At 30.2% G+C, this 25,079-nt stretch overlaps 3 protein-coding genes across 5 annotated transcripts in view; 1 reads left to right on the forward strand and 2 right to left on the reverse strand.

Annotated features, from left to right (window-relative positions):
• Positions 1-25,079, forward strand: part of LOC130901954 (angiotensin-converting enzyme) — a 42,556-nt gene that overhangs the window by 9,743 nt on the left and 7,734 nt on the right. For both annotated transcript variants that reach the window (XM_057813676.1, XM_057813678.1), the window contains exon 9: positions 24,462-24,602. In XM_057813676.1, the coding sequence (XP_057669659.1) occupies positions 24,462-24,602 (141 nt within the window). The remainder of the gene's footprint in view (positions 1-24,461; positions 24,603-25,079) is intronic.
• Positions 178-7,927, reverse strand: LOC130901957 (skin secretory protein xP2-like). Of its 2 annotated transcripts, XM_057813683.1 has the most exons (5): positions 7,887-7,927; positions 3,723-3,903; positions 3,587-3,628; positions 3,172-3,332; positions 178-1,057 (listed from the first exon to the last, which is right to left on the reverse strand). In XM_057813683.1, the coding sequence occupies exons 1-5, from the start codon at positions 7,896-7,898 to the stop codon at positions 293-295; spliced, it is 1,161 nt and encodes a 386-aa protein (XP_057669666.1). In that variant the 5' UTR covers positions 7,899-7,927; the 3' UTR covers positions 178-292. The 2 variants fall into 2 exon arrangements, with proteins under 2 accessions (XP_057669666.1, XP_057669667.1); XM_057813684.1 differs by lacking the exon at positions 3,587-3,628 and having other exon boundaries at positions 7,887-7,916.
• LOC130901958 (uncharacterized) lies at positions 14,487-20,582 on the reverse strand. The gene is made up of 2 exons (XM_057813685.1): positions 20,346-20,582; positions 14,487-15,655 (listed from the first exon to the last, which is right to left on the reverse strand). Exons 1-2 carry the CDS (start codon positions 20,355-20,357, stop codon positions 14,570-14,572), a joined length of 1,098 nt encoding a protein of 365 aa, XP_057669668.1. The 5' UTR covers positions 20,358-20,582; the 3' UTR covers positions 14,487-14,569.

Here is a 25,079-nt window from a genome sequence, read left to right on the forward strand (position 1 = left end):
ACTGTCGCTTTGATCGAAACTCAAATGTCTTTGACTAAGCATTAACTGTCGCTTTGATCGCGTGTTAACTGTCGCTTCGATCGCGCCTTGACTGTCGGTATGATCGCGCCTTGACTGTCGCTTTGATCGCGCCTTAACTGACATTTGAGACATTTAAGATTTCATTGATTGAAACACTTTTTTTTCTATAAATATAACTTTATATAAAAATATAATTCTAATAACAAAAGATCACAAGACAGCGTACAGTAATACTGATAGAAACAGTACAAAAACTAAAATTTAATTATCACTAATGGTAGCCGTGTTCGTTTCCGCCGAAATCGCCGCCGCCATAATCCCCGCCGCCCAAATCATAACCGGATTCGTGACCGCCATAATCTTGTCCACTGCTTATTTCCTCATGGTGATGCTCTTTCACCGGAACTGGAACGGGAACCTTAACAGGAACCGGTACCGGTTTTTCGACAACGTGAGGTACTTTCTTTTCGATGGTGTACGGTACCGGATTGAATATCGGGATTTTAACCGGGTACGGTACTGGTTTTTCCACCGGGTATGGAACGTGTTTTTCTACGGGGTACGGTGCCGGTACTGGTACTTTGACTGGATAAGGTTGTGGTTTTTCAACGGGGTAGGGGATCGGTCTGTCTACTGGTACTTTCACTGGTACGGGAACTGGTTTAAAAACTGGATAAGGTATTTTCTTTTCGACGTGAACCGGTACTGGTTGAGGAATGTGTACGGGATAAGGTCTGTCGATGTGTACTTTCACCGGATACGGAACGATCTTTTCTACTGGGTATGGTTTGGGGATGTGAACCGGTACCTTCACCGGATATGGTACTTCTTTTTCTACCGGATAAGGTTGAGGTACTAGTACTTTGTATGGTACCGCCACGGTTTTTTCTACTGGATAAGGTTGTGGAACTAACACTTTGACTGGATATGGTCGGTCCACGTGCACCTTGACTGGGTACGGTACGGTTTTTTCGACGGGCACAGGCTTATGGATAGGTACTGTTACTTTTACTGGTACTTTAACGGGGTAGTGTACCTGAAAAACCGAATAAATAATAACAATCTATTATATTTCAGTTATAATAATTACATAGATAGATAGATACTTTCTCTAATCAAAATTGGAACTTTTTTCTGTCCGCCTCGTATATATTTCTCGTTATAATTAATTCAATCTACATAAAATACCTTATTATGAGGATTTTGTTTTTTTTTTAAAAAATCAGTAAGAAGAAAATTGATTCTACGATTGACACATCAATTTTAAATTGACAATATCAGCTGTCATCAATCATTTATTGTTATTTGATGTTTTATCATAGAATATCAAAATTCCGAATGTAGAATGTTAATAAATGTCAATTGTCATTCTAAACTAGTTTTTGCGTTTGTTTTCATATTTAATGTCTAATAAATGTCACCTGTCATTATCTAGTTAAAATTCTTTTTGCTAAAAAAAGTCAACTGAACGTTCTCATAGCGTCAGATAAGAAATTTCAATATACATTGAAATTAGTAGATCTAAGTACTTAATATTTCAGGCACGTTCTATAAGTGATAGATCGATATCGTATCAACCAGTTTTACTGAAATGAAATTGAAATTTGGAATGATTTTGTACTATCCACGCTTATTTATTATTAGTACAAATGTCAAGATGGGTCAAATGTCAGCTGTCATTATTTATTCAACGTTTCTCCATAGAACTATAAGAGTTCGTCTCTATGAAGACTGTCCATATTAATGTCAATTGTATTTGTGAATTCAACGTTCTTTGATGGTTTCTCCATAGAACATCAAAAGTTTATTACCACAACAACTGGAGGTAAATGTCAAGTGTCATTGTAAATATGTTCTGTGATGATTATTCCATAGTTTATTCCTGTGTCAACTGTTCTTTGATAGTTTTATTTCACAGTCGTAGTTAGTTTCCGTGACAACTGAAAAATATCAACTGTCATTCTAAATTTTATGTTCTGTGATGATTTTTTCATGAAATTTCGAAAGTTCGTTCTTATGACAGTTGATACTGTAAGTTTAACGTTCTATGATGGCTTTTTTCAAATTTAGAGTTAGTTATTGTGATAACTGTTAACTGTCATTGTAAATTTAACGTTCCGTGTTGATTTTTTCATAGAATTTAACGTTCTTAAACGTGTTTCTTTCAATGTTCGAGTTAATTTCCATAACAACTGTCAACAAATATCAATTGTCATTGTCAATCTATGACGATTTTCTATAGAATTTCGATAATTCGTTCCGGTTATTGTGGATTCAACATTTTTTTATGTTCTTTTTCAATTTCGAGTTAGTTTGTGTGATAATTGTCAATAAATGCCAACTGTCATTCTAAATTTTACGTTCCGTGATAATTTTTTCATTGAATTTATTTCGTTTATGTGACAACAATTATAGTGAATTTAACGTCTATTATTTTTTTCTAAATAACGATTTAGTTTACGTGTCAATTGTCAACAAATGTCAATTGTCATTGTAAATTTTACGTTCTGTGACGATTTTCTATAGAATTTTGATAATTCGTCCCTTCAAGAACGGTTATTGTGAAATTAACCTTCTATGATATTCTTTTTCAATTTCGAGTTAATTTGTGTGATAATTGTCAATAAATGTCAACTGTCATTGTAAATTTTATGTTCTGTGATGATTTTTTCATAAAATTTTGATAGTTCATCCTTGTGACAGCCGATACTGTAAGTTTAACGTTCTTTGATGGTTTTTTTTTTCAAATTTAGAGTTAGTTACTGCCAACTGCATTGTAGATTTCACTTTCCGTGTTGATTTTTTCATACAATTTCGATAATTCGTTCTTGCGACAAGTTTTGTTGTAAATTTAACGTTCTTTAATGCCCTTTCTTCAAATTTCGAGCTATTTTTCGTGACAACTGACAACAAATGTCAACTGTCATTAAAATTTTACGGTTTTCCCATAGAATTTCAACAGTTCGTTCCTATGACAACTGTTATTGTAAATTTATTGTACTTTAATGTGTTGTGTCCCAATTTCGAGTTAGTTTCAGTGATAACTGTCAAAAAATGTCAACTGTCATTGTGAATTTATTGATGATTTTTCTTTTATTTATAAATTCTTAAACCCCCTCTTTGAACGGTATAAATGAATGTTTTTCTCACCTTCTTCTCGACTGGGTAGGGCTGAGGAACGTGTACTTTAACTGGCACGTGTACAGTTTTCTGTACTGGCACTGGAACTTCCTTAGTCACCGGGTACGGTACTGCCACATTTTTGACAATTGTAACGGTTTTGTGTTCATGGTGACCATAATCTCCACCACCTGGTTACGAGAAGAGAAAAATAAAATTAAAAATAATTAAAATTTCATTTAATTCAAATAATTAAAGTTATTAGTGATAATGATGCTTATTTGTATCATTAACGGTCTCCGAAGCCTCCATTTCCTGATTAATTAATACCTGGACCCATTGCCCCACAAATGAAATGAAAAAAGTGACTGAATATGGTCACAGTTAAGCCGAAACGTTAAAAATGATCGACGATGAAATTAACGATAAAAAGTTCATTCAGTACCTGAATATCCACCATACGTCCAACTTGGTGGAGACCAGTAAGCTAAAGAAAGAGAAAATCATTAGAAACATCAATTTCCCGGCACCAATAGTGGCATGAAAAATTAGTTTATTAAAAAATTATCATCGTTCCTTACCGTGTCCACCATAATCTCCACCGCCGCCAAAATCACCGCCTCCGTAATCGTTTCCGCCGCCGTATCCCAGATCTAAACCGCGCTTTTCCTTGGTTTGAGATTCTGCTGATTTCGCGGTTGAGTCGGATGATTTTTCTTCAGCGTTCGCCAACAATAGAAGTGCGCAGAACGCTGAATAACCCTGTAAAAAATATGCATCTTTAAAGTGAGGTTAAGTTGTAGAGGCAGCCATATTTGAACGTCAACTGCCTTAATTTAAGTATAACATACTGTATATTAAGTGTAGCTCTGTTGAAATACAAAATAAACTTGATAAAAATTGTCATTTGTCTTTGAAAATTGTCTTTTTACTAGAAAAACTGTCATTTGTCATTGAAAACTCATTTTTTTTATTGAAACTGTTATTTGATTCATATAATTATCCATTTTTTTTAAAAACTGTCATTTTTATTTGGAAACACAATAATTTATCTATGGAAATTGTTTTTTTTTTTCAAAAGAAATCGTTTGTCAATGAAAATTGTATTTTTCGTGATATTTCATTTGAAACAAACCATCCATTTCCCTTAGGAAACTGTCATTTATATCTGAAACTGTTGTCAACAAATCTGCGATTTTTCTATAGAAACTGTCATTAGAAAAAAATTTTCCATAGAAATTATTTTTTAAATCTGTCCATAACCCTAAAAAAACTGTCATTTGTCTTTTTACAAGAAAAGCTGTCATTTGTCATTGAAAACTCATTTCCCTAAAGAAACTGTCTTTAAAACATTTGTGATTTATCTATGGAAGCTGTTTGTCGGAAACAAACCACTATATGTTTTCGAATCTGTCAATTGTCCTAAAGAAACTGTCGTTTTATCTTTGAGAATTGTCTTTTTCGTAAAAAAACTGTCATGTGTCTTTAAAAACTGGCATGTTTCTTAAGTAAAATGTAATTTGTTTTTGAAACTGTGTTCAAAAAAACTGTCATTTTTCTATGTAAACTGTCTCTGTCATAAATAATACCTCATACGTCTTTTGAAACTGTCCATGTTTCTAATTAAACAGCCATTTTTTCTAACGAAAATCATTTCTGTTTAATTTTCTTCAGAAAACTGTCATTTATATATGGAAATTGTCTTTTCCAACACAAATAATCGTTCATCTATGAAAACTGTATTTTTTCAAACAAATAATCGTTTTCCAAAACAAAACGTCGTTTATCTATGAAAACTATTTTTTTTTTCTAAAAAAATCGTCTTCATCTACATAAATTGTCTTTTTAGAAAAAAAAAAACTAGAAACTGTCCATTCCCGTAAGAAATTAATTTATTTTTGAAACTGTCTTTAAAAACCTGTTATTTATCTATGGAAACTGTCGATTTTCTGTGAAAACTGTGTTTTTTCTCAAAGAAGGTGCTATTTATCTACGAAAACTGGTTTTTACTGAAGAAACTGTCATTTGTCTTCGAAAACTGTCCTTTGCTCCCATTTGTCTTTGGAAACTGTCCACTTAACTAAGAAAATCATTTGTTTTTGAAACTGTCCTTATAAAACTGTCATGTATGGAATCTGTCGTTTTCAAAACAAATAGTCGTTGTCTTTTGAAAACTTTATTTTTGAAATTGTTTTAAAAACCTTTCATTTATTCTATGGAAACTGATTCTTTCGAAAATTAACCGTAAAATGTCTTTCTCCCGTAAGAAACCGTCATTTGCTTGTAGAAACAGTCTTCCACAAAAACAAACTGGCATTTGACTTGGGAAGCAGTCTTCTAAAAAACAGCATTTGTAATCTCACAGATGGCGCTACTTAAAAGTTATTGTATACTTAACCAAATAGTATAAAATCACGATTTCTAAGAAGAAATTTAGTATTTTCCATATTAAATGGCGAAATTGTGTTGTTTCTTGAAAAATAGCAACAAATCCTTTGTATTACAATTATTTAAAAAAAATTTGATTTTTCTATATAAATAAAGTTCAAACAATTTCCACTAGATGTCCCTTACTACCCCGTTTGCATTAATACGTGAACCTACACTACCTGAGAGTGAGAGAGACATTTAGAACTCATTCATAGTTGATTCTTCGAATTTTGAAATGCTGATAAAATTTTTTTTAAATCATGTAAATCTCCCACTCAAAAATCATGATCAAAATTTTTAAATTAAAAAAAATACTTAGTCCTAATTATTTTCGTATATCGAAAATATCGAACATTCCATTCTAATTTCGCTTTATAAACATAACCTCAAAAACATTGTATCACTTTAACGAATTACCCTCTTATTAGCGATTAAAAAAACTGTAACGTTTTAAATGCAACTTTCAAATATATTTAAAATGAAACAGCTTTCCCTCTATGCATATATAAGTATACAAATATGCAGTATTTGTTTATCTCTAGCTGTTAATTTAACATATGCACGTAAAGAAATCCATTTTGCGGAACTAATCACTTATAGTCATTAACAAGATGTTCCAGTTTCACTTTCACGATCGCCTAACAGAAATAAAAAATTATACGGGCTTACCGTATGTCATAATGAGATTGTATAAAGAGAAAATTAAATGATTATTAGATTAGAAATATATATGCCTCATTGTTTTTTCTCAACGGAATCATTAAATTTCGTAATTTAGTGTATATACAGGGTAGTCGGATTTGAAAATAAATACAAACATACGAATTGTTCAAAGATATTTTTTATTTTCGTCGTTTTGGGCTCGTAGAAGACTGAATATGGCAGATGTGGGATAATTTCGGTGTTTTTGTTATGACCTTGGGCCTTTTTTTTTCTAATCGTGGTAGCGGAAGTTTTGTTTTGTCGAATAACAGGCTGATTTAGACCTTTCTGAATGAGTTAGAGACTAAATTCGAAGCTTACGTTGGCTAAAAACGTTTTCTTTTTTGTTTTTAACCAAAAACACGTGAATTTTTCAACTAAATGTATTTTTTTGTCATGACTTTAAGCTCTCGCTTTTAAAAGTCGAAGGAGACTAAGTACGGAGCATACTGTGGCTAAAGAACGATTACGATGTCATTTTTTATGGACTATATGAATGATTTAGGCCATTTTGAAGTCGTTGGAGGCTAAATCTGAAGCTTGATATAAAATAAAATTATTTAACTGTTATTTTTTCGAAAAAATACGAAAAATTTGTCATATATGCATTTTTTGACGTAATTTCCAAGTTTCGCTTTTGAAAGTCGAAGGAGACTAAGTACGGAGCATACTGTGGCTAAAGAACGACTACGATGTCAATTTTTATGGACTATATGAATGATTTAGGTCTTTTTGAAGTCGTTAGAGGCTAAATCTGAAGCTTACGGTGGCCGAAGAATGATTTTTACGTCGTTCTAGATAAGATAAACCTTTTTATTATAACTTTGAACTTTGCCTATCCCTTTAATATCTAAGCTTCTTATATTCGTGTGATATAGCCGCAGAAAAATGATTTTTGAACCAATAAGAAAACATTAAACTCATTTTACCGACGCAAAGAAACATATTTCATTCTCTCGCGAATTTTTCGACAATACCCGGTACATATACAAATAGAGCAACATCGATTAAGCGTCTATAAAGTGTAAAAATCGTTATAATGGGAAAAAACAAGTTACTCGTAAGATGAATTCGAAAAAAACCGTATTCCATGATTCTTCTTTGTATTTTCCGACAATCCCCGGTACATATCAGATAAAGCAACATCGATTAAACGTTTATAAAGTGTAAGAATCGTTATAATGTCAGCAAAAACAAGTTAGACGTGAAATCAAATCGAGAAAATACATTTCAATATTCTATCATAAAATATCGACGCACCCCTGTAAATATTACATAAAATAAGAGAATTTTGTTTCACCCTATATTTTTTTCGTACATACGTATTGGATGGTTTGCAAAAAATTGAATGTATTGTAGACAAAAGGTTACGCTTCGACAATATAGGGTGTTTCTAGAATAAGGTATAATGAGAGTTTACAAAAATTTCGTACTGCGCCACTGATTAATTAGATTTCGAAAAAAAAACGTTGTTGTGTTTGAAGAACACTTAAATTGCAAACATGAGAATAATCAAATTTGTTATTTTTGTCCCACGGGAGTTAGTGCACCTTATACATAATTTAAAAATTAATTTAAAAAAAATTATAATTATTTTTGACGTAACGACTTACCAGGAGATTCATATCAGTTAATTTTTTTTTCTAAACACAAGCCTGACTGGATGTTACCTAAACAATTTACAACTTTATATAGGAGTAAGATACTTTCGCTGCTCCCCCCTACAAAAAAGGGGCAGTAGCATTCGATGCCCTCTTTCTTCGGAAACGAATCGACGGAACCCCTCCTGGCCCCTTTTAAAACTCCGTTAAGTAACCAAGTGATTAGTAAGATCAAATGAGTACGTGAACGATCTGTTCCTATTATACAGTGGGGCTAGAAAATTGATACATCTGAAAATTTTCTTCAATTCTCATCAATTAATTTTTTAATAATTCGTAATATATTTAAACATCTGACAAAATTAGAATGAGGAGAAATAAAATGTTTTATGTACAGGGTGCTATTGATAATTGGATACGTTGGCAAATTTGTGCAAATTCAATTCCGAATTAATTCAGCGTTATAATAAATCCGGCGTGCTGAACTTTAGCCACCATATTAACTAAACTTAATGTCAAACATACCCAAAAATGGCCCCATGGCCTTTGTATTCTCCAGACTTAATCTACATCGACAATACTTTCTTATTTGCTCTCAAAAACAATATTTTATTATTTTTTTGCCACCATATACACCTGACTTAGTTTCGAGATCTTTTAAAAAGATCCGAAAATGGTAAATATTTTCCTTACGTTCTCTTTTTCGGCTCAAACTAAAACAAATCGTGGCGTAGCCACATTAATGTCCAGATTTACTCTATTTTGAAAAAGGAATAGTGCTCGTTTACGATTAGACCTTCGATTTCTAAACTTAAGGTAGGGGTCAAGGTCCTTTATTTCTGTTTTTTATATTATATTATATCCTCTAATAAGAATTTGTCAATTGTCAATTTTTGCAGTATTGCAAAACTCCCAAAGACGGTCCTGTTTCGCATTGCTTTTAATGATTCTCAACTAACTACATATTATGATAGATGTCTCTCTATTCATTACATTTACTCGTCCGAGTAAAACGCGCGAAATTTGAATAAGCGACAAACTACAAGAATTTATAAAACGTAAAATAGTTTCTTCTTTTTTGTTTTGTTATTATACCAACATAAATATTCAAATTTTTATTTAATTTGAAATTAAAAATGCGGAGTCTACGCCTCATTCGACCACCAATAATTATTAATTTGGAAATGTTAAATTTATTAAAGTGACATTACTTCCCTTGATAATGCTAATGGACTATTCCATTTCGACCAATAGGCTTATCCAGAGCCACCTGGATGATTGGTTCGTAAATAACTCGAAATATTTATAGTATATTGAGTTATAGCTCAATAAAAGATTTTATCTTAATTCAATAGATATAAATAAATAATTGATTTCTAAATAATAAAATCTTATTGTTTTACTTTTAATAATCATTATAATTTTCTATACTTTGCAACGATTGTTACAATAACATCGATTCAGTTTATGATTTTACATCCGTCGTTGTTTCAAGAATCTGTCGGGAAAGTTGGTAGTTTGATATGGTATGTACATAAAAAAAAACGATCCGAAGTAGTGGTGCAATTACACAATTACGTATGTAAAATATAAATAATATACTTTATTGAAAAGATTATGAAAGTTTTTCAATTACGTCGATACGTACTCGACAAAATGTCGATACGATCGGATTTTTTTTGTTTTAGAAAATGTTCAACTTCAATTTTTACCGATCGTCAGATTGTTTATATTCTTCAGAGAGAGAAGGTCCTTTTGTGATTATTAGATTATAATTATATAGAAGAATATTACTCTAATACGAGGGATAATCAAAAAATAGGTTTTAAAATGTAAACGAAGGGGTGAGAAGGGAACATTACCAAGCGATTCAGAACGTAAGTAATAAAAAAACTTTTAAAAAATGGATTCCCGGTTGTAATTTCCATAGCTGTGATAATTTTGTTATGGTAGATAGGGGCATTTTCATATGAGGTTTGTGTTTTAAGAATGATATAGGAAAAATTCTACTCGACGAGTCATGTTCTTCTAAATAATTATATTACGAGGGTTAGTCAGAAAGAAATAGGTTATAAAATGTATATGAAGATGTAGGGGTGAGAAGGGAACATTACCAAGCGGTTCAAAACATCCGAAATTATAAAACTTTTGATAATTGATTTCCGGTTGTAATTTGACATTTGAAAATAGTTTTCCGGTTTTGATAATTTTGTTGGGGGAGATAGGGGCATTTTCCATTAAGATATTTTATATTTTAAGAATGAACCTGATTTTTCCTCGGCCAGTCATATTCTTCTACACGATTATATTACCAGGGATAATCGAAACAAATAGGTTATAAGAAATGTATAAAGTGATGTAGGGGGGAGCAGGAAACATTACCGAGTGGTTCTGAATGGGAAAACTTTTCAAAAATTGATTTCCGGTTGTGGTACTCATAGTGGTGTTAATTTTTTGGGGGAGATAAGAGCATATTTATGTTCACGCCATTGTAGGGATTGAACTGGGCTTCATTATTTCGTCCCAATAAGCAAACAAATCATAACTGATTAAAAAACATCCCAAATTTAAATTTTGACGTGCCGCCACATGTCGGAACGCAATGATAAGCCACCAACAATAAAATACCCTGTATATTATCTCAACGTTGAACCAGTTAAAGGAGGTGCATCATATTATTGAGGTGACTTGAAACGACATCCAAATTGCTAAATTGTGCCTTCAAAAAAATGAAAAATCAACATTTTTCAATATTTTTTTTTAGTTTGCTTAGACCAAGGAAAAAAATTATAAAAACTCCATTAAATTATTTGTTATCAACAATTTAATATAAATCAATACCATTTAAAGCCCGGAAAATAATATAAATTTCCATTTTTCCCGTGATTACGCCTTAAAAATCAAGATTTAAATAATTTTTGTCGTGAATCCGCTTTATTAATTGATAATTAAAAAAAATCTATTGATATCTGTTGATTTTTCGATTTTCCAAAGTCAAAATGCTATACTATAAACCCTCGTATATTGCAAAATTTATCAAATTCTCTATGTCTATTATTATTAAACATTTTCTATTCGACTTCTAACTTTTTAATCACCCCTCGTAACGTCATAAATCTTTTCTTACTATCATGCTTCTTCGTGCGGTTCATTTTTTTCTACGTGCTATTAAAATGAATATTCACCTCAACAAACATAAATCCAAATAAATTTTAATATAATTACAGAATGTAAATTTTCATTTAACGCTGTATAGAATTTATAATTATAGAGAGTTTTAATTAAATTTACTAGACTATAAAAATTTAATACGTCTAATGTTTTGAATAATTAACAGTTTTACTATTTTTTTATTAAAATGTGGTAAAGAAAAAAATTTAAAATATACGACATTCGGTCATTTAGTTAGCGCGTCTGAAGGTACACCGATAACGCCCGACTTCGTCCGTCATTTTTACGTCTAATTGTAACCTGGTATATAACTCTAAAGTTTTTATTTTTTACCCTCTATGTCTGAATAATTACTTGAATATATATTAAAATAAATACAGAAAGTACAATTAATATATTAAGAACGAATTCTAAACAAAATGAATTTTTAAAGAATATGTAAGATTACAAAAGTATGAAGATAGCACTCTATTTCTCTTATTCTGCATCTGTCATGATAAGGTGGTCTCGTAACTATAGTTACCGTTCAAATTAAAATTTAAATTTTGCGTTTGAATCATTAAACGTGATCAGTATTTATGGAATACCAATTAATTTTAAATCAACGTATACGCCAACAGTTCGAATTAGAGTTTATTTTACAAGAAACTTTTAATCTATTTAAAATGTTATATAATAGATTTGATTGATGTTTCATCGAAGATAAATTTCTAAAACAATCGTGTACACATTCGAATTTATACGAGGTATAATGAAAAAGTTAAAACACTGCTTTTAGTGATTATTTCGATTAAAAACAAAATTAAAGCATTTTATTATATAAGTATATTATTTTTCGAATAATTTTAATTCCGAATATACAGGGTGAACAATTTCAATAACAAAATTATTAAAGAAAGTATCAAAAAAGTTATTTTTAAATATAGTATGACATCTTATAGTTTTTTGCAAATATACACGGTATCTTTTTATTTTCATGTAACACCAATGTAAATTTTTAAAATGTTATACAGGGTTTTTGAAATTTATCAACGAAAATTTTAATAAAATTTACGTCCTACTCTATGAAGTTATAATCCATTATAGTCATATTGTTTTGATGATTTATAAAATTGATTTTGCTGATAATCTAATACAGGGCGAGTCGGAAAGTAAATACATTTTTTCATAAACTAAGGTAATTACAGTTGGATGAACTAAATGTTTGACACTTGTAATACATGAAACTGATATTAAAAATTAATTACGTTAGATAATTCTCGGATTCGGTAAATAAATGCGTTTGCAATTGGTTGTAGGAAGTAGAAAAAAAAATGAAAGTCTACAATTTATTTCATTTACGAATCGAAATTACGAAATGTAGCTTCGAATCAAGTATCTGTTAATTAATCGCTGATAGGGGAAATAGGGAAACGCTAATTTGATATATGTTAACAGCAAACTTCGCTTGCCATTATTTCACAACCTTGTACATGTACCGGGAGGTCGAATAAGCATGCAAAATACTGTACGTCTGAAATTATTCGTCGTAGAGATTTGCGGTAGGCAATTTGTTGACTAAAGTGCATAAGGAATTTGTGGAAAATAAAATGGCAAAGTTTAAGTTGACAAATTATTAAGTTGAAAATTGGATACACTAAAAGGCATTACTGAAAAAAAATCTTCATAATTTTCGAAATGGCAGACACTACCAGTCATTTTGAATGAAACTTATCATATTTTCTAAACTGGATACCTTTAAAGGCATTAATACATGAAAATCGTCATAATTTTCGAAATTTGAGACACTAAAGGCAAAATCATCGTATTTTTCAAAAACGCATCAATAATTATCTTTAAAAATCACTTTCTAATAATATTTATAATATAAATGTGAATTTAACCTGAAATTTTTCAAACGCTCCTCGTATAATTTGTGCATAATGATTACCTTGTATATTATTTTCTCTTTAAAATTTCTCATATAAATATAATACTAAAAATATGTATCTATAATTTCCAAAAATGTCTTACTCCCATCTCCCCTACGTGAATAAATAACGTGACTGAAAAGATGGGTGCGTTCACTCTAAATTCTTCATTCTCGATATTAAAAAACACAAACAAAACTCGATACAATAATCGCTATTAAAACGCAAATCTTCAATTCACGAATATCTCCTTTATGGGTACTCTATAAATATAATAACTTTGCTATAATTCTCAGTATTATACTTTATTTTCTAACCCTACTACATTTTTAAAATTTTCTCAATATTAGGGAAGTTTACAGACAGCTGTCAAAATCTACATCGACGTTTATTATAAAAAACAATCGATTACGGGACTACGACTACAGAAATCGATTTTCTTATTTATCACTTAACTATTGATGGATATTATTAAAGACATTTATTCCCGCTACATATTTTAGTATTAATCTTTACGTTAAATACATTCGTATGTATTCGAATTGACCACTACTCTATGAAAAAAAGGGGTTAACAAAAAGCAAGGTTGATAGAGGATAGGTTGCCCGATAATTTGTCCGATTTACGCGTGACGTCATCAGTTGATAATAAACGGACAAGAACATGGTGATTGCACGGTTTTTTGTCGGATGTGTTTTTGAGGATATATTTATAATCAGAAAGAAAATATCCAATAGTATATAAGGTAATCCATTCCATATCTAATTATATTAAATATTTTCGTGTGTTTTTATTATGATACTGTTATTTATTTCAAGTTCATATTTATTTTTTATACCAAAGTAACCCAGTAATGTATTTTATAATTATTCCAAATACCTGTTTAGTCTCATGAAAAAAAAATCTAATTTAACGTATTAACTATTGACATTTTTTCTCAATGAATAAATTTAAAAACACGAAAAAAAAAACGGACACAAAGGTACAAATCCAACGTAAACACTGTTTATTCTTCGAATCGTTCTCAACAAGTGACGTAACGGTTTTACATTTCCGTCTGTCGCATCCTCGTTACGAGGCAACCTATTCGGTACCAATCTTGGGTAAAAACACGTAATTGCATAGTGTTTCGCCATCTAGTAGAGAATAGTTATAGTTGAAATGAATTTCTATATATACGCCGTCTAGTATGATGAGTATTCATTATTTTTAAATAGATTTCTACGAGTGCTTATTTGCTGTCATTTATCGGAGGGTTGTGCAATTCTCAATTATATTCGATAATAATCTATTATAATAAATGTTGCAATTTATATCTTGAATGAAAGTTTATTTCATATACGTACATATGTGAATACCTTATTTGGATTGTATGTTATATATTTCCGGTGATTGTAACGCTTTTTTAGGTTATGAGCATTGGCGTAACTAATGATAATATTACCAAATAAGGTATTCTTCTTTTTCACTTCTTTTTAATATACAAACGATTTTTTTGATCGAAATGATGTCGAAATAAAAGACGTAATAATAAAAATATAACAAGATTTATTGAGAAACATAACCTTAAAATATATATAAATAGAAAGGTACTTTAAGGCACTCTCACACGATTTATTTGTGCCCGTAATCTCCCCAACCGCCTTCGTAGCTGTCTGAGTAACTTCCGTGGCTGTATCCGTGCTGGGTTTCTACCGGAACTGCGTATGGTACTTTAACAGGTACTGGTACAGGTTTTTCCACCGGAACCGGTACTGGTTTTTCGATATGTACCGGTACTGGTCTATCAACGGCAACTTTAACGGGATAAGGTACAGGTCTTTCTACTGGATACGGTACTGGTTTTTCTACTGGATACGGAGCTGGGTATGGTACTTTAACCGCCACAGGGTACGGTTTTTCTACAGTTACGGGATAAGGTCTATCGACTGGTACTTTAACTGGGTAAGGTACTGGTTTTTCTACTGGTACTGGTACGTTTTTGACTACGTGTACTGGGTAAGGTTGAGGTACGTGGACTGGGTACGGACGATCTACGGGTACTTTAACAGGTACTGGTACTTGTTTGTAAACTGGGTAAGGTTGTGGTACGTGAACTGGGACTTTAACCGGCACCGGTACGGGTTTTTCTACTGGGTAAGGCTGGGGAACTGGTACTTTGACTGGTACATGGATGTATTTATCTACAGGGTACGGTTGAGGTACTAAAACTTTTACGGGATACGGTCTATCGACTGGTACTTTAACGGGTACGTGGACGAGTTTTTCAACGGGATAGGGTTGAGGTACGGGATATGGTACTTTAACGTGTACTTTTACAGGGTAGGGTACGTGTTTTTCTACGGGGTAAGGTTGTGGGACTAGAACTTTTACGGGGTAGGGTACGTGTTTCGTAACCGGGTATGGGATATGTTTTTCTACGGGATACGGTAACGGAACACCTTTATATACGGTTATAGTTTTTTCTACAGCCGCCGAATGTCCTAAATCAATACCGCCGAATCCTACGGGGTAACCACCTTCGAGACCGTATCCTCCTTCGCCTACGTGATATCCATTATCGAAATCTCCTCCGTATCCGTATCCCAAACTGAGTAGTCCACGTTTCGTTTGCTTTTTATCATCAACTTGTACTGATTTCTTCTCCTTGGGCTCAGCAATTACTGCCGCCGCCACAAGGACTAAGATCGACAGCGATAACTGAAATAAAATATAAATAATATTCATTAAAAACATGTATACGAGGGTGGTTCGAAAAATAATCGTTCGAAAGTTTATTTAGACAAAAGTACAGCATTAATAAATGGAAATCGTCAAATTTTCGAATTTGGAAACACTAAAAAGCATCGATGAATGGAAGTTGACATAATTTTAAAAATCGCAGGCACTAAAAGACATTGATGAATGAAAGTCGTCATTATTTTGGAAATTGCAGGTACTAAAAGACATTGATCGATAAAAATCGTCATATTTTCGAGTTTGGAGACACTTAAAGGCATTAATGAATGAAAGTTGACATAATTTTGGACATCGCTGGCACTAAAAGACATTGAAGGATGAAAATCGTCATATTTTCAAATTTGGAGTCACTTAAAGGTATTAATAAATGAATGTCGACATGTTTTCAAATTTGGAGTCACTTAAAGGTATTAATAAATGAATGTCGTCATATTTTCAAATTTGCAGTCACTTGAAAGGCATTAATAAATAAATGTCGTCATATTTTCAAATTTGGAGTCACTCAAAAGTATTAATGAATGAAAGTCGTCATTATTTTGGAAATTGCAGGCACTAAAAGACATTGATCGATAAAAATCGTCATATTTTCGAGTTTGGAGACACTTGAAAGCATTAATGAATGAAAGTTGACATAATTTTGGAAATCGCAGGCACTAAAAGACATTGATGAATGAAAATCGTCATATTTACAAATTTGGAGTTACTTAAAGGTATTAATGAATGAAAGTCGTCATAATTTTCGAAATCGCAGGTACTAAAAGACAATGCATGAATGAAAATCGTCATATTTTCAAATTTGGAGTCACTTAAAGGCATTAATGAATGAAAGTCGTCATAATTTTGGAAATCGCAGGCACTAAAAGACATTGAAGGATGAACATCGTCATATTTTCAAATTTAGAGTCACTTAAAGGTATTAATAAATGAAAATCGTCATATTTTCAAATTTGGAGTCACTTAAAGGCATTAATGAATGAAAGTCGTCATAATTTTGGAAATCGCAGGCACTAAAAGACATTGAAGGATGAACATCGTCATATTTTCAAATTTAGAGTCACTTAAAGGTATTAATAAATGAATGTCGTCATATTTTCAAATTTGGAGTCACTTAAAGGCATTAATGAATGAAAGTCGTCATAATTTTGGAAATCGCAGGCACTAAAAGACATTGAAGGATGAACATCGCCATATTTTCAAATTTGGAGTCACTTAAAGGTATTAATAAATGAATGTCGTCATATTTTCAAATTTGGAGTCACTTAAAGGCATTAATGAATGAACGTCGTCATAATTTTGGAAATCGCAGGCACTAAAAGACAATGCATGAATGAAAATTGTCATTTTCTAAATTTGAGATAATAAAAGGCAGTATTTAATGAAAATGATCATAATTTTCAAAATTGGATGCCTTTAGAAACATTAATGAATGAAAATCCTCATAATTTTCGAAAAGTTCAGTTTTGTTTTGAAATATCAGAACGTCAAAGTTCTATAGTACTTTTCTATAATCCCCGGTATTCTAAGGTGACGAATTTTGTCTTTATGAATTGAAATCGTGTCAATTCACTCAAGAATTTATAAAATTTCAAACGAAACGTCCACCAATTTCAAATATTTATTATTTTATTGGTTGTAATCATCCTCTATTAGGTATCGAATTAATTTAAAACCATCCTACTTGTTCATTATAGAATCTACACCCTGTATTATGTAGTCACAATATTTTTTAGCTTGTTTCCTAGGTCAGTTACATTTTTAAAATTCATTCGCGACTATTACTTTCTAACGATCCGATCTAACTAATCGCTAGATGTATATCAACAAGTATATGACATACTTTCGTTTTTCTTGGTAAAAGCAAGGTTACCATTAGTGTTTTCCTGTAAATTCGCAATCGAATGCAACCTTGAAACGAGAAGAATTCCATTATTTACTAGATTTTTTTTCACATCCTTTAGCATTCTCTTTTTTTTCATTATTATATCATCGCAGTTCTTTAAAACTACAAAAAAATACCCTCAGATGACTTTATTTGTTTTATCTTGTGATCTCGTTCACTTCGTTCAGGTTTCGAAATGAACGTGATCCGGATTATTTTCCGAACAAGGTTACAAGAAGAACATGTACTACAAAAACGTATAGATCTATGGCGATTTTTGACGTTATGTATAGATAAAATTACTTCCTATATAGAAAAAGTTGTGCCAACTATAGAAAAAATTATCCCCTAGTCTAAGGTAGAAATATCTCCTTTGCATTGTGAAGTGAACGTAATTCGGGTTATAGATCTGTGGCAACTTTTGACATTAGAAATAAAGTAAAAATATTAGAACTACTTAGAAGAAAAGTTAATAAGGACAACGTTAAATGCTGGATTATGGACATAGTAATACTAGACGCAATTCAAATACTTCCTATATTGAACAAGTTGTGCCAACTTTAGAAAAAAATATGTTCTAGTCTAATGTAGAGGTATCTCTTTTGCACTGTGAAAGTGATTTGGATTACTTAACGAACGAACGTCTGATTGACTAGGATATACATAACATAATGAAAATTTTTGTTTCAACTGTTGCGTTACTATGTTTACGGATGTCAGAAAACGTACAGTTTGTATACGGATATGCTCTTTTTGTTTTTGGTGGGCAATTTCACCCCAAATTGTGAAAAAAATCTAATATTCAATCATTCAGATGTGCGCAATAACCTAAACGTGCATTTGACATAATAAGTTGACAAATGACAGTTAAATATCGACAGGGACAGAAAAGCATGGGAAAGACATAAAGGTGAGACAAAAAGTATTATATTTTTTTAATATTTATCCATATAATAATCAAAACAAGAAATTAACGGGTACTTTGTTTACTTTTCTATCGAGTTCGAGAAATCCATCAACTTTGACGTCATATATGTTATATTTTTAAGAAATAATGTTTTTTATCTATATCTATAAGTGTACGATAAAAAATTATCAATTATGTCACTAGAAAGAAAAAAAAACGAACATCGAAGTTTATAAACAGTTACTACTCGGACTATAACACCTGACAGGTACTGAAATGCATAGAAAAAAATCTTAATATTTAAAATTAATTATAGATTGTAGTTTTTTCAATTTTGGTAATAATAATTAAAATTTGATGAAAACTTTATATAAATTGAATTTTTCGTATCATTCATAACAAAAATAAACACAAATTTTAAAAATATATTGTTTTTCATCATACTAATTTTTTTTTATTGCAATTGAAAAAATTTTGTATTGACTTATAAATCACCCTACTAGCCCCCCATTTTCGTTTGAAACACTTCCCATTGTAAACCCCCATTATTTATTTAAAAAATACAAATTAAAACATTTTTATTTTTTATATTCAATTTTCTATTAATTTGTCGTATTAATGTATAATATTTTTTTGTTATTTATTCAGAAAAACGTTCAAACATAATATGTCAAAATAAAAAAATTATTTTTCAAAAAACTAATGAATAAATTTGATTAAATTTCCAAACAAAAAAACAAAAAAGTGATATCTCAATAATAATAAAAAATTGAGATAAATTGACTTTTATATCACGCAATCTTCCCCCTATTTTCGATTAAGCAACACTCTATCATAAACTCCCCCGATATTTATTAAAAAAATTAATTTGTCGTATTAATGTATAATTTTTTTTATTTATTAAGAAAAACAGTCAAAAATAATATGTCAATATAAAAAAATTATTTTTCAAATAGCTAATGAATAAATTTGATTAAAATTTCAAATAAAAAAAAACAAAAAACTGATATCTCAATAATAATAAAACATTTTAGTGAGATCAATTGATTTATAAATCACGCTATCTGCCCCCCATTTTCGATTAAGCACCACTCTATCATAAAACCCCCCGATATTTATTGAAAAAATTGGAATAAAATTTTTTAATTTTTATATTCTTTTTTTATTAATTTGTCGTATTAATGTGTAATATTTTTTTTATTTATTAAGAAAAACGGTCAAAAATAATATGTCAATATAAAAAAATTATTTTTCAAATAGCTAATGAATAAATTTGATTAAATTTCCAAAAAAAAACAAAATACTGATATCACAAAAATAATACATTTGAGTGAGATAAATTGACTCGTAAATCACACTACCCGCCCCCCATTTTCGTTAAAGCAGCACTTTATCATAAACCCCCCCGATATTTATTGAAAAAATTGAAATAAAACGTTAGAATTTTTATATTCAATTTTCTATTAATTTGTCGATATTTATTAAAATTATTCAAATAAAATCATTTATAATTTTTATATTCAATATCTATTAATTATTTTTCGTATTAATATATTATTTTTAAAATTTTTTTTCGTTATTTATTTAGAAAAACATCTAGAATTGATATAACAAAATCTAAAAAAAATATTTTTCAAATAGCTAGTGACAGAATTTGTTCAAAATTCCAATAAAACAGATCCACCTGACCCCCTTTTCCGTTCAAGCAACCCCCTACCAAAAACCGCTCGCTATTTATTATAAAAAAAAAATTTGATCAAAATTAACAGTTACAAAAAAAAATAAATTCGATACTCCAACCACTAAAAATTCACTGTTCACTGTGCGCACGCGTAAATAATCACGATTAAACAAAAAACACTCACCAGTATTCTCATAATTCTCCGTACTATGCGTCTTTAATGCAACTAACAGGGTACTGGATATCTTTTTGATACCATCAATGACTTTTATACCGTGTGATTACTTTCCTCGGTATCGGCAACCACTTCTCGCGCTAAAATTTACTGTGACCTCCCACCCTTCACTAGGTCGGATCAAAAAATACAATTTGTGGTATTGAGAAAGAGAATTTTCGGAAGGTGATTTAGCCAATGTTATAGTAAAGGGTGTGCGTGATGTTGTGGTGCTTCAAGTGGAACCTTGAAGGTTTTTATTATCATTTCCTTCAATTTATTTTTCGAATATGTCAACAATTAACAACTTTATAATTGTTTAAACTTTTTTTTTTCAAATCGTTGTACAATATTTTCTATTATTTATTGAAATGAAATTCGTTTTGATCACGAAATATCTTCCGTTCATTGGTTTCGAGAAAAGCGCAAAAAAATACTAGTTGTTACATATTTTAGGTATTTCTAAGACAAAATGTGAAAACTGGCAACTACGTTTTTCTGTTATCAAGTAATCCTCAATTTTTAATGTCGAATTTTGATAATAATTTTAAGAAAACTTAGTTATAATAAAAAGTCTGTTATTAGATACACCCTGTATACACAATTTAGTCCATTCTAATGACTCAAACTGTACATAATGATTATGTGAGAATTATCACGCAGTTGCAAATTTTTAATACACTCTTTCTTAAAAAATCTGATTTTAGACACTACCTGTATAAAAAAATCTGCTTTTTATTGAAATTTCTACATATTTTTATTCCATTCTAATGGCTCAAACTGTATATAATGCTTGTGTGCGAATTATCAAGCAATTATAAATTTTTAATACACTCGTTAAAAAATTTGTTTCTAGGCACATCCTGTATAAAAAAATCTGGTTTTCATTGAAATTTATACATTTATTTATTCCATTCTAATGGCTCAAACTGTATATAATGATTGTGTGCGATTTATAAAGCAATTCTAAATTAATATTAATATATTATAAGTTAATACTAAAAAATTTGTTTCTAGACACATTCTGTATAAAATAATTTTCTTTGTAGTATTGAAATTCCTACATTTATTCACTCCACTCTATTGACTCAAACTGTATACAATGATTAAGTGCGAATTATCGAGCAATTCTAATTTTTTAATACACCTGTTGAAAAATCTTTTATTCAACACACCCTGTATAAACAAATCTATTGAATTTTATTATTTTCGAATTTATTATTATGTCTCAAACTGTATAATGATTATGTGCGAATAATTAATTAATTAATTCAATTAACAATAACGTAATAATTATACACGTTTCTATTTATTCCAGAAAGATCGTTATAAATAGGTATTGTATTTCACCCTAATATAGGCAACCAGTTTAACATATATGAAAATCAAAAGCTGTCAAATGTCAATTCAATTTATAATCTACTACCTTATCGATAAGAATATAAATTTATTTTACATCTTGTTATTTAATCTCACGTTTGTTTATTTATTTGTTTAAGCAGACAGTAAAATTGTGTCGTAATATTATGTAGGCAGTATAATTTCCTTATGATCGTTTAGCAAACCAATCAACCAAAACTGATATAAACATCCTACTTACGACACTCAAAATTAAATTTAATTATTACTTATGAAGTATACAGTGCGAGTCTATGTTAGGGAAATATATAAAACACATTTATCATTATGAATTTTGATTATTTAATATGTAATGTCATCATGAAGTTCCGTAATAAAAAAAACAAGTTTAAGGCCGGTACTACTTTCTTTCTAAGAACGTACTTTATTGTTATGTTTGTAAATGATCTTATCGAATGTATTATGCGGGAATCTAGCACTGACCGTATACCAACTGACACTCATGGAATAATATTATTGTTACACAACGATTACGAATGTGTACTGGATACTTGAATTCGTGTGGAGTAAACGCACAGAGTTAATAGTTTATTGAAAAACTTTCTTTTTGGGAAAATAAACTTTTGCGAAAAGGGAAAGTTGATACATATATTTTTTACGTTTCAACTTTGAATTCAAAACATAGAAAATTTCTATTCAAATTTTGACATTTGTTGTTATTGTGAAATTGAATAATCCAATATAAATTTATTTTTAATACAGGATGAGATAATAGTGAAAACATACATTATTTGTATATACACGGCGATTCATGAAATATTTGCATTTTAAGTTATGTTTTTTATTCATACTGTTTATTGAAAAACTTTCTGTGTATTTCAAAACTAGAGAATTGTGAAGGATATAAATTTAGTTGTAATACAGGGTGCGATAATAGTGTGAACGTACTCGATTATTCGTATATACACGACGATTCATGTAATCTTCAAATTTTAAGTTATTATATTTTCTTCTCATACAGGGTGTGATTATACTTGTTCATTTTGTTACGATGATTCATTGAATGGAATTATTTATGTTAATATACTTTTCCACAGGGAAATTAATGGTTATCGATATGATTCATTCATTTGTGATGACATTTTCAATAGGGCGATTCATTAAATCTCCATGTTCAAGATTATTTATTATTATTATTTTCATTGCTTATACAGGGTGCAATGATAGTGTGAATAAACTCGAATATGTATACAGGGTAGTTTATCAAACTACAGGTCAATTATGATAACAATTTTAACATAGTGATTCATTAAATTTACACGTTCAAGGTTACTTATAATGACAGTTTTTATTAATAATACAGGAATACACGTTCTGAATTATTTATTATGATTGTTTTATTGCTTATACAGTGTACGACAATAGTGTGAATATACATTGTTTTATACTCAATACAAGGCGGGACATAAACATCATATTATCTATATAGGGTGATTCACAAATTCCAGTTTACAGACATACAAGGTATGATAATATTGTGAATATATTCATAGATATATATAGGGTAATTCTTTAAATTTGTGAATCGTATTTTCTTTATCCTTGTTTTATGCTAAATACAGGGTGGAACATTATATTATTTTTATAGGGTGAATTCTGTTAAATTCTAGTCTATAGTTATACAGGATGGAAATAGTGTGAATATACTCGATTTATACAGGGCAATTCATCGATTAGAGGTTATTTATAATGACAGTTTTAACACGGTGATTTGTTAAATTGTTTAATTTTAGATTATTTATTATATTTGTCGTGTAAACTATATAGGGTGAATCCTGTTAAATTCCTGTTTAGAGATATACAGAGTGTGAAATAGTGCGAATATACTCGATTTATACAGGGTCATTCATCGGTTAGTTGCTATTTATAATGACAGTTTTAACAGGGTGATTTGTTAAATTGTTTAATTTTAGATTATTCATTATATTTGTCGTGTAAACTATACAGGGTGCAGTGTTAATGAGGATATATTAGACTTTATACAGGGTAATTCATTAAATTTGTAAGTTCTACATTCTTTATCATTGTTTTATGCTAAATACAGGGTGGAACATTATTGTGAACATATTATATTATTTTTATAGGGCGAATCCCGTTAAATTCCAGCTTACAGATATACAGAGTGTGAAATAGTGCGAATATACTCGATTTATACAGGGTCATTCGTCGGTTAGTTGCTATTTATAATGACAGGGTGATTTGTTAAATTGTTTAATTTAAGATTATTATATTTGTCGTATAAACTATACAGGGTGCGATGTTAATGAGAATATATTAGACTATTTATACAGGGTAATGCATTAAATTTGTAAGTTTCAGATTATTTATTGTCTTATGGTTGATACAGGGTGGAAAAATATTGTATTTATAGGGTGATTCATGAAATATTTAAATTAAAACACATACGGGGTGCGATAATAGTAGAAACAATCACATTACAGGGTGATTCATTAAATATTTGAGTTTGGAACGTTACGCAACGGTTTAAATTCAATTTTTCTAAATAAATTATGCATCAATCAGTTAAATAATCATGTCAAGGAACGCGGAGTTAATTAAATGTGTTTTCGAAACGAAATTAATTTATATTTCCTTCATATCTAGCAGTTATTTCAATTCTTTGTCTATTTTTTGTCTTCCAATTAACGTAAAACGTTTTCGTTACAGATATTTCGCAAGTACAATTTTACAATTTCAAATCTATCGTTCATTATGCATCGCCGCAGGCCAATACTCGCCTAATGACCCGACCAGACCGTTGCATGAATGCGATATTTATAGGAGCAAAGAAGCCGGCAGAATACTGACGTGAGTTTCATTTTTTTCTTTTTTCAATGTGACAACATGTAAATATTCATTTTTCAATGTATCTCCTAGAAAAAATATGTTTATTAATTAAATCACCTTCATTAGAGAACTTTCTACACATTTTTCATAACGTAGCGAAGGTTATTGGGGCTTTATTGTCGTTATAGTGGACATCAATGTCGAGAATCGTGGTAATTAACATTTCTACAGGGATTTTTAAAAGTTTATAAGGCCACGAACGTCTTCTTTAGGTAGTTACCTAATATATTTGTGATAGGATTTGTGCCCCGTTTAATGTTCTGCGTTTTTTTTGCGATTTGTTAATGTATTTCGCCCGTTATGGAAACTGGTTAGGAATGGAATCTATAAACAACGTTACGCAAGATCTTTTTTCAAAACTTTACTATATCTGGGTTAAGATATTCAGGGACGCCTTTCACAAACTAATCCACGACGTGTATATCGTTGAAATTTGTT

This window comes from Diorhabda carinulata, chromosome X (assembly GCF_026250575.1).
Source record: "Diorhabda carinulata isolate Delta chromosome X, icDioCari1.1, whole genome shotgun sequence".
Taxonomy (NCBI): domain Eukaryota; kingdom Metazoa; phylum Arthropoda; class Insecta; order Coleoptera; family Chrysomelidae; genus Diorhabda; species Diorhabda carinulata.